Source organism: Balearica regulorum, chromosome 14, assembly GCF_011004875.1.
Source record: "Balearica regulorum gibbericeps isolate bBalReg1 chromosome 14, bBalReg1.pri, whole genome shotgun sequence".
Classification (NCBI taxonomy): Eukaryota; Metazoa; Chordata; class Aves; order Gruiformes; family Gruidae; genus Balearica; species Balearica regulorum.
In genome coordinates this window covers 19,082,612-19,095,954 of record NC_046197.1, presented here as the reverse complement: position 1 = coordinate 19,095,954, position 13,343 = coordinate 19,082,612, and the positions used below count along the sequence as shown (strand labels likewise).

At 46.7% G+C, this 13,343-nt stretch overlaps 1 protein-coding gene across 2 annotated transcripts in view; it reads right to left on the bottom strand.

Annotated features, from left to right (window-relative positions):
• FSTL4 (follistatin like 4) overlaps window positions 1–13,343 on the bottom strand; it is a 232,490-nt gene that overhangs the window by 104,331 nt on the left and 114,816 nt on the right. For both annotated transcript variants that reach the window (XM_075766567.1, XM_075766568.1), the window contains exon 5: window positions 2,648–2,838. In XM_075766567.1, the coding sequence (XP_075622682.1) occupies window positions 2,648–2,838 (191 nt within the window). The remainder of the gene's footprint in view (window positions 1–2,647; window positions 2,839–13,343) is intronic.

Genomic DNA, 13,343 nt, shown 5'->3' with positions numbered 1-13,343 from the left:
AGCCCTGCATACTCATGGCTGCAAAACTACACGGGCATTTCGCACTGCCGGGGCCGGAGGGAAACTATTCACCAGGGTCTGCCAGGAGGCAAAACAACTCTAAATAGAGGGGGACAGACCATCTGCTGCCATTTTTTTGCTCAAAGCAATTCTGTTGTGGAGAACCAACGAGTGGGCAAAGCTCTTCACCATCTCCCAGTGCTAGGACTGTCCTCTCTGGAGGGACTCCGCTTCCAGAGATTCTCTCCTTTGGGGTGAATCCCTCTGCAATAAGCCTCCTAAAGATCCCCCTTCAGGTCTTAAAAATGACTTTTTTCTGCAGCAGTGCACGTTACCTGCCTCCAGTTTTTCCTTGCAGACAAGGTTATAGCGCTCAAGAGACTATTTTTCTTTTAAATAAAACAAAGGAAATGCACAGCAGCAGCTCATCCAGCAGCCAGAGAGAACAAGATCCCACCGCACCACATTCATTTCAGCTGCCTCTACCCATGGGCAATGAAATTCCCATCTTTGGGGGAATTTTAAAGTTGCAGAGAGCTTCAAGTTAAAGAGCCGGCACAAATCAATCACGAATCTACCTAACAAGGCAAGACAACTTCTGGTAAGACTATAACAGGGAAAATGAAAAAACGCTCATTACCTAAAAAAATAAAATCCCTTGAAAACTGGGTGAATAAACCAGTCGTGTAAGAACACGAGGAAATCATCTTGTTGTTAGGGCTAACAAGAGAAATAAAGAATTGACACGCTACACGTAACCTGTGGATGCTGCCGCTGTGAGAGCCCCAGGGCTGCCCTGCAGACGTGTCCTCAGCCCGGTTGGGACTTCGGCCACGCTCCCACCAAGGGGCCCCAAGACCAGTGTCACTCAGCTCGGGATTAAAAGCATTCATGGCTTATCTGTATTCTCCATTAACTGGCATTATTTTGTCTTTTGAGAGGTGATCATGCTGTCAGCTCGGCAATGCTGATGGCAAGCCTCTGTGGAGGATGGTTGGGTGAGAGGGCTCCGAGCTGAGGGCTGAACTTCTTCTGGTCCATCGAACTGGAGTGGGCTCCAGACGTGCAACCATGTTTACTGATTCTGATAACAGTGAGAAGAGGAAGAATTACAATAATAGTAGCCAAGGTCTACGCTTGCTCTTGTGAGAAAGACCTGGGCTCCAAGCACATCTGCAAACGAAGCCCGTAGTAACTTTGTGGCAGACCTTAAAGCACCAAATCCTGCTCCTTTAAAATGTAAGCCATGGCTTCTTCCTGATGGTAATGGCTTGCAGGCTGCCAAACCTTTATTTCCATGTGAGTTGAGTTTTAATATCCTGATGGAATAAGTTTCATGTAAAAAGGGGAAAAAAATTGGAGAGTAGAACAGACATTTAGATGTCACTATGCAAAAGCTGGGTTTGAATTCAGATAAAAGTGTTTTCTTATACCTACCGTGCCTTTATAAAAAAATCATCGTCTTTAGATGAAGTATTGTACGTATTCATAGCTCTGAGATCTAAGGGAATTCACACTGACGCTTTGCATTGTGCAGAAAGGATCGTGCATCATGTCAACAGCCTGAGGATTAAAATTCAGTGCAAACTGTCCTACGCAGGAGCGAGCTCAGGGAGGAGCGAGCTTGCGTCCGTCCTCCTGCTTGCTCACAGCTTGCATTTACACGCTGGAACTGCAACGCGCTTCACGTTCGCTGGGAAGCGTGAGTGCTCCTGCAGAGCAAAGGGTGAAGTGCAGCTCAGGGCACTGGAACAGGTCCCAGGCAGGTACTGGCTTCCAAAAGGCTCTTAAAAGGTGGTTGCCTTTAATTCTTCTCATGGGTGACACAGAGAATAGAATCATAGAATCATCTTGGTTGGAAAAGACCTGTAAGATGGCCGAGTCCAACCGTTAACCTCTAGCACTGCCAAGTCCAGACAAGATCTCCCCACATCTGCCATAATGTCTCTTCTCATATTTACAGGACTGTTTTCTCAGGTCTGCGCGTGCAAAGAGCAAGTTCAGGACACAGAGTCATCGGCTTGAGCGCCCGGGCTGCGTGTTCGCTTCGCTTTACCAATCAGATGAATTCCAACAGCACAGCATGCCCATAATTAGAAAGAAAAGTTTTTTCCAAGCTCTCACCTTTTCTGTCATTATTACGTTCTGCTAATCAACATTTCAGCATCTGTCTAGGGATTTTTGGGAAAATAAACCTGTTAAAAAATATTCCAACTTTGCTGTCATGTTGCTACATGCTAATGAACGGTCCAGAAGGCAGGGAGGAAGAATTAAGATATTTCTGCCTAACTTACATGCACCTAAAAAATCCAAATTAATTCTCCCCAAGCCGGCTAGCTGGAAATACTTCAGAGGATGATGGTTAGCAGCGAGGATTAGTATCTATTTTCAAGAAGAGGGATGGGGCTGGAAAGCTGCCATGTTTTTTGTTTGTAGAGGAGCTTCCAATGTTTGAGACAACACGGTCTCCCCAGAGATGCAGAGAGACTCGCAGGCTGCAGTAGATTTTCCTCCTTTACCTGCTGCCAGCCGGACAGTTACAAACGACTGTTCTCACAAGAGTGCTCCTGCGTTACATTCAATTCACACTTTGAATGAAAAATGCAATCCACTTCATAATTCCATTTTCATTGAACAATAAACCCACCTGAGCCAGTTCAGAGCTGCTGAGATGCCCATCGCTGTTTACATCCAAGTGCTTAAACATATTTTCAACTAAGAAACGCTTCTGGGACACTCTGTCCTCGGCCGGGCTGCTCGGTGGGCTCTGCCGATGAGCCTGCAGGTCCAGGAGGATGCTTTTGAGCCGGCTGTAGTCTGCCATTGTACAGGTATCACCTACAAGAGAAGACCGCATTACCAGACCGCATACGTTCGCCTCGATTTTTTTAAAGGACTGAGCTACTAAAGGGAAAAATAAGGAGGCGCAGTCAAAGACGGGCTGTCTGCACGCACAGCGCCGCTCAGCTCTGTGCGTGAGGAGCTCCCGCAGCCGTTACCTTTGGTAATAGCCGGCAGTTTTTCTAAATCCTGCTGTCAAGGATGCTCTCCAGCATGTTACCTTCCAGACTATAGGGCTCCAGTTACAGACTTCCACACTTTGTAATCCCCACCCATATTAAATTGGCTCTATGTTTTTGGAGAGATAAAATAAATTCATCTATCCCATGATTATAAAGTAAAAAAATAAACCTGGGGAAGCTGATGTTTAGAAAGTGCCAGTATCATAACTAAACGGCACCTCGAGTGTCACCCTGTGCCAAACATGGGGCTGATGTTAAGGAACCCTCAAAGGCAGCCCACGGTGGTACGACGGGCACGGGGGGAGAGCGGGGAGCCCCTGCAGCCTGACAGAAACGCTCTCCTCAGCCCCTGACCAGAAAAAAAAGGTTATTATCACGGAAGAGCCCTCAAGGCACTCGGCTCACTGAAGTGACTCCGGCTTGGCTGGAGGAATCAGACTGAGCCTTCGTGACCCTGAAAGCTCCTGCTGCGCTCGCAGCAGCCGGCTCTTCCGTGGTCCTTCTCCGGGGAATGCCTTGCCCTGATTTAAGGGCGTCCTCTTAGAGGAGAAACATATCCACGTGCCCAAAGTGGTATTAGGTGTTACAGCCCTTTTCTGCTCAACCGCTGTCTGGCAGAGCTTGGCAGAATGAAGAATGGCAACTGCCTTTTTTGTGCAAATCTGTTTGCTTTAGCACAGACCAGGGCGGCTGGTGCCTTGCAGGAACCTGGCTGACCCTGCCATGGAGCGGAGCCTGGAGCACCCCGAGGTGTCCCACACTGTGCGGGCATCAACCGTCACCCACCAACAGTCCCGACAGTTCAGCTGTTCCCGTTAAGATACCCTTTTCTCTGTAATATATTTCCTCTATAATGTAGATGCCCTTATTCTCTATTACGATGGTTTTAAAACAACTTTTCTGTTTTTAAGTCCCATCGCTGACCCTGTTGGATTAAATCTGAGGGAACCTGGTCTCACCTCAGTTTAAGGGACAATAAAATAACCTTGTGGATCAGCTCCCCAAAGACTCCAAACATTATTCCTCTAAAAAATAACAGAAGACTGGCAGTCTGACAACTCCTGTTCCCGTCCTTTTCTTGCTGAGCTGCACCACTTTTGGTCCTCTGGTCCCACTCCAACTGAAACCCAATTAAAATTCTAGGTGGGAGGCATTTTTCTGATAGCAAACCCATTTACTGTCAAGATTTTTTTTTTTCCTCCCCCTTCATATTTTGTGCTCACAACTTCAAAAGCACCATGACTTGAGAAGGTGAGAGAGGACACAGTGGCTGGACATGCGTTCACCAGTCGGGTCGGTGCCCTACTGCTACACGAGCAGTAACTGCAAGACAAGGCTTATTTTCCACCCTGAACTCAGACCCTTCCAGTTTTGAGAGTTTCTCACTGCTCAGGGATACTAAGCAGCTGCAAAATTTTTCCTTCTCTTCGAAACAACTTCCAAAGAGCTCTTAGTCCCACATGAGATCAGGCTCGTTTTATGGAAAAAATGAAGCTGCTCAGCTACTATTAGTCTCGTTTATTATTTCTGTGGGTTTTGGTTTTTCCCCCCAACTATGTCATTTGATGGCTATTGTGAAGGCAGTATGAAGAAATTTCTTTCTTCTAATCATGTGCTTATTTAAGAGAAAAACTGATTGCCGTATCCAGCGTAACGAAGGAATTTTGGAATCCTGTTGTAAATGCCGTTTTAGCTACTGCAATAATAGTTTTTTTTCTGACCAGGAGTTTTCCTTTCTCTTCAGTCAAATCTTAATCCCAGAGACGTACCTAAGGCTACTAAAGACAGGGAAATCTATCGAATTTGCTTCCGCCTCACGGTTTTCATCCGTGAGCACAAGCACGGCTACAGGCGAGCCACGTGGTGACACCCGGGTGGGCTGCCCACTTACGTGGTCCTCCCCGCGCGGGCATCGCAGCCGCCAGATCTGCTCACCCTGACAGCTCCCTTTAGCCCTTTTTATTTCTCACTTCTTCCTCCTGTCAGCTTTTGCCAGTAGCATATGCCAAGGCCTCCAGACCTTTTATTTTCTGCAGTTGGGGCTTTTTTCCAGACACTCCCTAACTGTAGCCTGGAGCACTTCTCTCCCAGCCTTCTGGCTGGCCGCCTGACTCACCTCCACCTTAACCCTCTTTTCTGACCACAAAAGGTAGAACTGGAAAAGGACCTAAGTGCTTCTGAAGCCCCCTCATCTCTTCTAACAGCCCTTCACACTTTATTGAGCTTATACGGACAAGTTCTCTGGTTAACGGCAATCCCTGGCACCAGTCTGATGCCACGGACCTGCCTGGAGGATTAACTGGGTGCGACAGTTCCGCGAACACTGGAGCCTCAGCCAAAAATCAAGCCCAGCTGCACGCTTAAACGGAAGTTCCAGTACGATCTGTGCGTTAATGCAACGGCAAAACGGAAGCAATACCTGAAGGAGTGGATGCCTGAATCCAAACATCACATCTCGTTTCCTGCACGCGTGGGACCCTACCCCGTCACCCACTGGGGATGCGCCCTGGCTCTCCACCACGGTGCGTGGTGTGAGCCGGCGATCTCCTCTCGCTGCACGAAAATCCTCCCTGATTCAAAGCCACCACAAAACTGCTTTTCTCAAAAAAAAACCCCCAAACCCCACACTCATCGGGCGGCAAGACAGCAGGACACAACCCAGGTAGGTGCCCCCGTTTCAGGGCTTTCAGAGGGTCCCGGCCATGTTGCAGCCTCCACGCAAATGTGATGGGCACGAAGAGTGAAATGAAGGAAACCGCAGAAGGACAGAGCTGGTGACAGCCTCTGGCAGCGTTTCCCAAATCCTGCTAGAAATCCTTTTCCCCCTCCCACCACTACAGTGTCCAGGGTCGGGGACCATCCGCCCCGCAGAGCCCCGTGCCGTGTGGCAGGATAATGCCATTCCTCTGCGTACCCAGCAAAGACAACCAGCAGTAAGACAATCATGTCTCCTATTTAAAAAATAAGTTCAGTTTCACATGCTGTTAACGCACGCCACAGTCGGAAGGTCGGAAGGTGCTCTCGGCCCCTGTTAAAACGGCTCCAAAACCTCATTACCTTCACTCCCCTCTGGAGAAAACTACACTCCTCGGTTCTGCTGGAAGCGGATCCCTCGGCATGTCTCCGCAGCGTGAACGTGACAGACTCTGCGAGTCTCGCACCTTCCAACATTTCCCCCTGACATCCGAGGGTTGCGGTGACGCGGTGGCTTCAGAGCACGGCACGGAATAGCTGCTCAGCAGCACGCCACGCGCAAAGTGACGAGTAAAAGCAATAAAGTTCTGGCCCCGGGACACGAGATTAGTAATTTGTGCTTCTTTGGCTGAACTAAAAGAGTGATAGGAAAACGCACTAGAACTGGAGTATATACATGCACATATGCATATAAGTATTTATGTATAATTTATATATTTAATCTTACTGTAGTGGAAAAACAGGGAAAACCGCTCAAAGGAAATACTGTTTGACTTGCAACTATCACTCCATAGTAAGTCTGGCCAAAGTCTTAGTTCCAAAATCATCCATGCTTGGGACGTTTGAGCTGATGTTTTGCCGTGTAAGCTGGACCTAATGCTATTCCAAACACAACACCACAGTGACCAGACGTGGATGCTGGAGGCACCCTTATAAAAGACCCTGCCTGCTCCTCCACCGGGGAAGGGAGGATACACATTCAGGCAACTTGAATTGTTTGGCAAGCCAATGCCAAGGACAGCTAGCGTCTCCTGCAGTACCTATCCTTCCCCTCCTTTACTAGGAATTATTATTTCTTCTTTTAACCTATCTTCCCTACGGAGACTGCTAACAGTCCTTCCTTGGAACTGGTTGTATAGGTCTAGCAAAGGACAGCTCTGCGTTTTCTCTCCTTCCCTCCCGCCCCTCTCCTGCTGTCGATGACACTTGTAATCTTCTTACATTGTGCCTGGGATCTACCAGTTTTATCCACTAAATACCGTCTCTCTGGGTCTCCAGCAGCACTGCCACCTCTTGCGTGTTTGCTGTTCTTCCAGGTATTACACCCGTAGCTGTTACACAGAAGAATCACAGAAAAGCCATCGGTGTGCCCTCTCGCTTACCCCCATTCTCGTCTCCGGTTCGCTAAGTGCCACCAGCAGTTTCCTTTGCAACATAAGCTCATCATTAGCAGTTTATCTCATCTCAGATTGTTCTCATCGGTAGGTCCTGTTAATGGATGTCTCTCAGCTGGGCTTCCTTGTTAGGGCTTCCCGGGGACTCGGATTCTGTTTGCACTCACAACCAGCTCAGACAAGTTTTGTATTTCCAGAGGTGGCTTGTTTGAAGGTGGGTGTCCCAGCCTGCATGCCAGGAGGTGACCACCACCGCTCTTCAGAGATGGGTTTCAAAGTACTTCTTCCCTTCCCTGTTTTTGAACACCAGAAATGCCACCACGCGTGTTTTAAGCGCCTGTGTGGTACTACCGCCAGCTGGTCCCTGTCCGTACTGCCCACTGATGTGCTCAGGACAACATCCCCACCACGTAGCTGGGGGAACCAAGACACAGATTTGGGATGAGCTGAAACTGCTATTCTGTCTTCCATGCCCTAAACTAATTCTCTACTTGATCATCCTTCCTCACTACTTTATATAAGGGCTGATTAGAAAAAAGTCACACACGTTCCTTTTCTATCTGTAACCGTGATCGCAGTATGATTTGTTCTGCTGACTCCAGGAGGAGAGCTAAGGGCATACCAGAGGCATCTGACATCAAACCTAAAATACCGATCATCTCACACAAGGTGGGGTTTTTTCACATGAACTTTACTAACATAGTACCACTCTCTTTGGATTCCAGCTTCAGAATTAAAAAAAAAATACCCTAAAAGGCCACCTTCACCATTTCAAGAGGCTCTGTCTCACTTCTACTGATGGCCGCTCTACTTTCTGAACACAAACCTAATTTGACAGCAACACTTTGTACAACAAACACCAGCCCTCTCCGGGAAGCTTTTGTCCTGTGGTCGGATGCTCTGGGCAGAGATGCCTTTGTTCCCATCCCACTGCTGGTGGTCAGCCCGTATCCCTCCTGCGAGCTCCACATCTGACTTTGCAGCCCTAAGAAGAAAATGCTGGTGACTTTCAAACAAACCTCACATAAGGTGCAGCTCCCTCCTGTGCTCTTTGGATAAAACTTCAATATACTCGCCACATTCAAGAGACAGGGATTTCTAGCAATTTTTTTTTTTTTGGTAGAAATGGACCATTAAATACACCCCCCAGCAGCAGCCTGCAGTGCCTCTCCATCCCCAAGCCCTGCTCCTGCAGCAGCCACGATCGTGCCACGTAGGATGGAGCCGAAAGCGAGGAACCCTGCCGCAACACCCCCGGCCACGGAAGCCCGCAATTCCCCCCTCCGCGCCGGGGGAGATCTCTGAAGAAACAAGCCCTTTTTATCCATTTACAGCACTTTCAAAACCAGTGAAGAGCTCAGCACTGTTTGAATTAAAATAATAATAATTAAAAAAAAGACAGGCAAAGAAAAATAGTAAGACAGAAGAAAAGTAAAAGAGAAATCCAGCGTATTAAGGTCTGATTGTTAAAGTGTGGCCAATAACTGTCATATTTACATGCTCACTCTGAGCAATGCTGTTTCTTGCTCTCTTTTGCAGCAGCTACGTAATTCATCCTGTTTAGCACTTCTGCATGCTTTGGCAGATAAAATATTGATCAGCCTGCCAAGAAACACAGAGTGCCATTCTGTTTTCATGTCAGAACTCAGTAATGAACTACATTTATCAAGAGCATCCTCTCTGTGAAAGGTCAGTGGTGAATGTGGCTAAATTGTGATGACAGATCATTAATCCAGTTCCCTCAATAATTGTCCTCTTTAAGAATTTTACTCCTGGTTTCTATGAATTGTAGCAGGTTTTTACAGTGGGATCCCTGAAAATCTTCAACCCTCTTCTGAGTCAAAGCAGATAACACAGAAACAGCAAGTCTGGGGATTAAGCGTCCTTCAAAGGACTGCAGTTAACATAAAATAAAAATAAAGCGAGGAAGTGCAGAGCTTGCTTTGATGGGTAAACTAATCTCCCTGCAAAATATTATCGTGCAAGGTGCCTTACAACGCAATGATTACTAGCAATGCCAGTACTGCTTTAAACATCAAAAATTATCTGATAACACCTATAGAGCGCCAATCTCAAAGTCCTTGGTGTACAGCTAACCTGACAGTAGGTGTGAACCTAAGCGTGTGCAGAAGTCTTTAGAGGATTTGAGCCCCACTGGTCACTGAGCTCTTCTTCAGCACAACCGCAGGGGCTGCACGAATGGCAGGTGGCACCAGTAGCTCTTCATAAAATCCGTGGCAAGAGCTGTGCGGTCATTAGCATCCAGGCTAAGTACAAAAGTACGTGATTATCCGCACAAGAAGGTATATGCGGAGATTCAAACTTCTTGTCACCCTCCAAAAACTCTGGAGGAGGTTCCCCCAGGTGGCATCTCCGCTCGCCTGGGCGCAGCTACCCACGGCAGCCCACGCGCTCTCAGGTCTGAGCTCCAGCCCTTGAAAACCTGCAGCCGTGCTGCTAAGCCCAACAATCCCAACCCAGGATTAGAGTCGGTACACTATCTCTGCGGGTGAGTTCGGACATCAGCACCGGGCGTCCCGCGCCATCACCTGCCAGAAATCCACCTGCAGCAGCCACGGGGGACTGTAATAATAAGCCAGCACAAATAAACCGCCTCCGAAGGGGAACTCCAGTGGCACTAATTTTCAAGGCAACCCTTCCCCGCCACCAAATGCGGTAATAAAGAGCAGTTTGGAGCAGGCTGAAGAGTGTCATTTCTAAGGCAGGAGGCACCGGGGGTGTCATTTTATTTGACAGCTCCTCTCAGACCGTGCTGGCTATTTTTGGCTGTTCCTACGGCAGTTTTCTAGCTCCAGGAAGAAATTCAGTACAGGAGATGGGAGCACTAAGCTTTTGTTTTCTCATCCATATCCATGGGGCAAAAAAGATGTGGTTACTGAAAATAACATTTCTAGAGAAAATTAAAGGGATTTGAGAAAGATTTTGTTTTCAAACAGCCCATCCTTTCACATGCTTTACTCAAGCTTTATCTGGTATTGTTAGAAGCATCAGAAAACGACTGAACTAAAACATTACGGGATACAAATTTATTTATAAGCGTGGCTCCTTAATTCTTGTGCCGTTTATGGCTAAATCGCCTATCTGCAACAGTCCATTTTCATGCATACAAAATGAAAGCGTTGGCATGCCTAAACTGCGAAAACGTGGTCCCAAAACATCGGACTGCTGAATCTGAGTGAGACGATTATGTGAACTCTTTACACCAATAACCCGTGGCCTCGTGGCCTGTTTGACTTGACAGAGCAGGCTCACACAGGAACAGGAAAATTAAAGATGACTTCAGTTCTTCAGGGGTCTCGTTGCAAATCCCCATTCCTCCGTGCAAATTTTGTATCTGTCTCCTCCTATCTATCTACCTCTTCCTTTAATTGCTCTTTTTTGCACATGCATGGAGAGATTGGAAGGACTTTCTGTCTACTTTTCCTCTGTGGTTGGAAAGAAGAAGAAAATCCTGATTTTCTCTACAAGTTGCATGAACAGACTCCTCTGAGCAAGCATAGCAGCTCGCTGCAGTAAGAGAGAGGAGAATATTGAGAAAGCCTTATGAAATTCAGAGATTTCTTGCAATTTAGAGACATCTGTCAGTTTTGAACCTTCCCCTGCTCTGATTTTTATAGGCTGGTAAGTACTAGGTCTGAGCAAACCAATGGAGGATGAAGAAAAACTAACCCAAATCCTAATCTGCAAGAAGTTATGATATCGACCATTTGACTTTTGATCGTTCCGAGAAAGCTTCCCATAAAATACCAGGCAGCGCCTTTGCAGCGGTGACACTGCAGGGAACCACACCGCAACGTTTCTGTAACGCCTGACAATAACGCGAGGAGCATCCCGCTGCCTCCAAACACCACGATCGTCACCGCCGCTGTGCACGGAGGGAGCCGCGCGCCGCAGACGTGATATTTGGGCGAAGCTGGCTAATCGCACCACGCTCCTGTCGCCGTGCTACCTGCCCGCAGCTAAACCCCTCAAAGGCAGAGTACCCGTTTTATTCCTGATGTGAATTTATAAGTTAAGTGAAACTCTGGTAAAGTTCCCGCTAAGAGGAGCAGATGTTTAACATCATGCAAATTCATGAACATTAGCAATCCTTCAGCTGCTACTGCTGAAAAAATTCAATTAACAATAAAAGCTCAAAGTAACTTGCTTATCTTAGGGATATGTTTCAGTTAATAAGATGTACATTTATCAGATATCCATATATAATTTAGCAGCAACTGGGAGCTCACCGAATATATCACAGAAATGGAATGGAATATATACTATGAAGTAGATACTATTAAACACTAGACATTTACAACCTGGAAGAGTTAAAACTTGCCTCAGCGTATATTTATTTCAATATTTCATTTTATTACAAGAAAAAGCACCCATCTATTACCCTGTGAGCTTTTAAAATATATTAAGAGCTTAAAAAACAGCATCAGAATATAAATTCCCAGTTCTATAAACAAAAACTCTACTTCTACCTTAAACCATTACCTTCCAAACTGCATAAACCTAAATGAATCACACGCCTCAGACCCAAACGCACAGGAAAAGAGACGGACGGATTTGCAGCCTTTCTCGGGAAGCCCAAGAATTACAGCTTGGTTTATCAAGTCCGAAAGCAAGTTCTAGATTTGCATCCTTCCCGGGAGGGAGCGGGCAGCAGTACGGGCAGGAGATGTTCGGAGCAGCCCCAGGGGAGGGAGGCAGGAGGAAACCTGCAGGTGGGAAAGCGCGCGATAAACGTCATTTATCAAGTGCCTATCACCGCCTAGGCAGCGTGCCACAGATTTATAGATTTTTAAAGCCAGAAGGGATCATGTGCACACTCTGACCTCCTCCATTACACAAGCACCAAATTCAATGGGATTTTCCCTGCAGCAGCTCCGTAATTTGTTTGCTCTATAGCACACCTCCTAGGAAGGCTTCCAGCCCTGATGTAAGCACATAATTTTTCAAATGATTACTTAGTCTCAGTGGGCAAACATATTTTATTTTTAATTTGTTTAGCTTCAATTTCCATCTACTGAATTTTGTTACGCATTTATCTGGTACATCAAACTGTCAGTCCTATATCCCATACGTTATCTTCCCGGGTTTGCAGTGACGCTGGGCTCAGCTCACGCCTTACCTGTCCTCTCCGATGAGCTGTGCGACACGGTGGCTCTCACTAAGGTGGCTCACGTTCTGAATGACTGTTTTTTTTTTTTTTTCCTCTTTTCTGGGAATTTCATCATCCCACGGTGGGCACCAAAACGACCATGGCCACGTTCGCAAGAACCTTTGGCTTCTAGTCAGCAGCAGTCAGCTCGACCACAATTCCGTGTCCACCATCAGACCCTTCGTGGTACTACAAGGTGATGCTCCACCACCCACAGAGAGCCCGAGCCCATTGCCAAGGCCAGGGGTTTCTAGAAGATCACGGTGGACAATCGCTCGCATCCCACAAGGACATCACTCCCAAAGACATGCTCAGACACTCATTGAGCATAAAGAAGATGTAACTAACACCAGTGCCTGGGCTGGGAAAGTTTTCTATGTGATACCATAAACAAGCAAGGCTATTCCTACTGCTGGTTTTATTACTCGCTGCCTACTGAGTATTAGCTGTTATTTTTGTGTTAAAAAATTAAAAATGTTTCTCAAAGCAGAGAGAAGAAACAACGCCACGAATATCAAAGCGCAAGAGGAACGCCACCCACTCAAGGCAAACAACTCATAAGTATCCCCTACACTGCTCATCCAAACTATTGGGCAAGTGCAAATAAAGTAATTGAAATCACGAGTGAATTATGCATGATTCATAAACAGAGAACTGGCAATGTCTAACAATTAATTTATTCACAACACAGCCCGCTCTGCTATAAATCTATCACTCTGCGCAGAGACGTGATCTTACGCACACGTACACTCACACCCCCCAGTCTATGTGCCTGCTGTATGCTCTCTCCAAACTACATTTTGTCTTCGCATTGTATTGTTTTCCTTTGTAAAAACTATTAAACTAAATTAGCGGTGCAGCATCCAAAGTCGCAGATGGGGGGGCGGGGAGCGGGAGAGGAAAATGTGCCATACGCAGCTATTTTGAACAGCAACAGCAAAATGAGCTTAAAAAACGTCCAATTACTTAAGATCCCAACCCAAAACAAATTCACAGCTTAACGAATTGATTCAATTATTGAGGAACGCTGTATTGAAACAGTCCAGGAAGACAGCGAGGCTT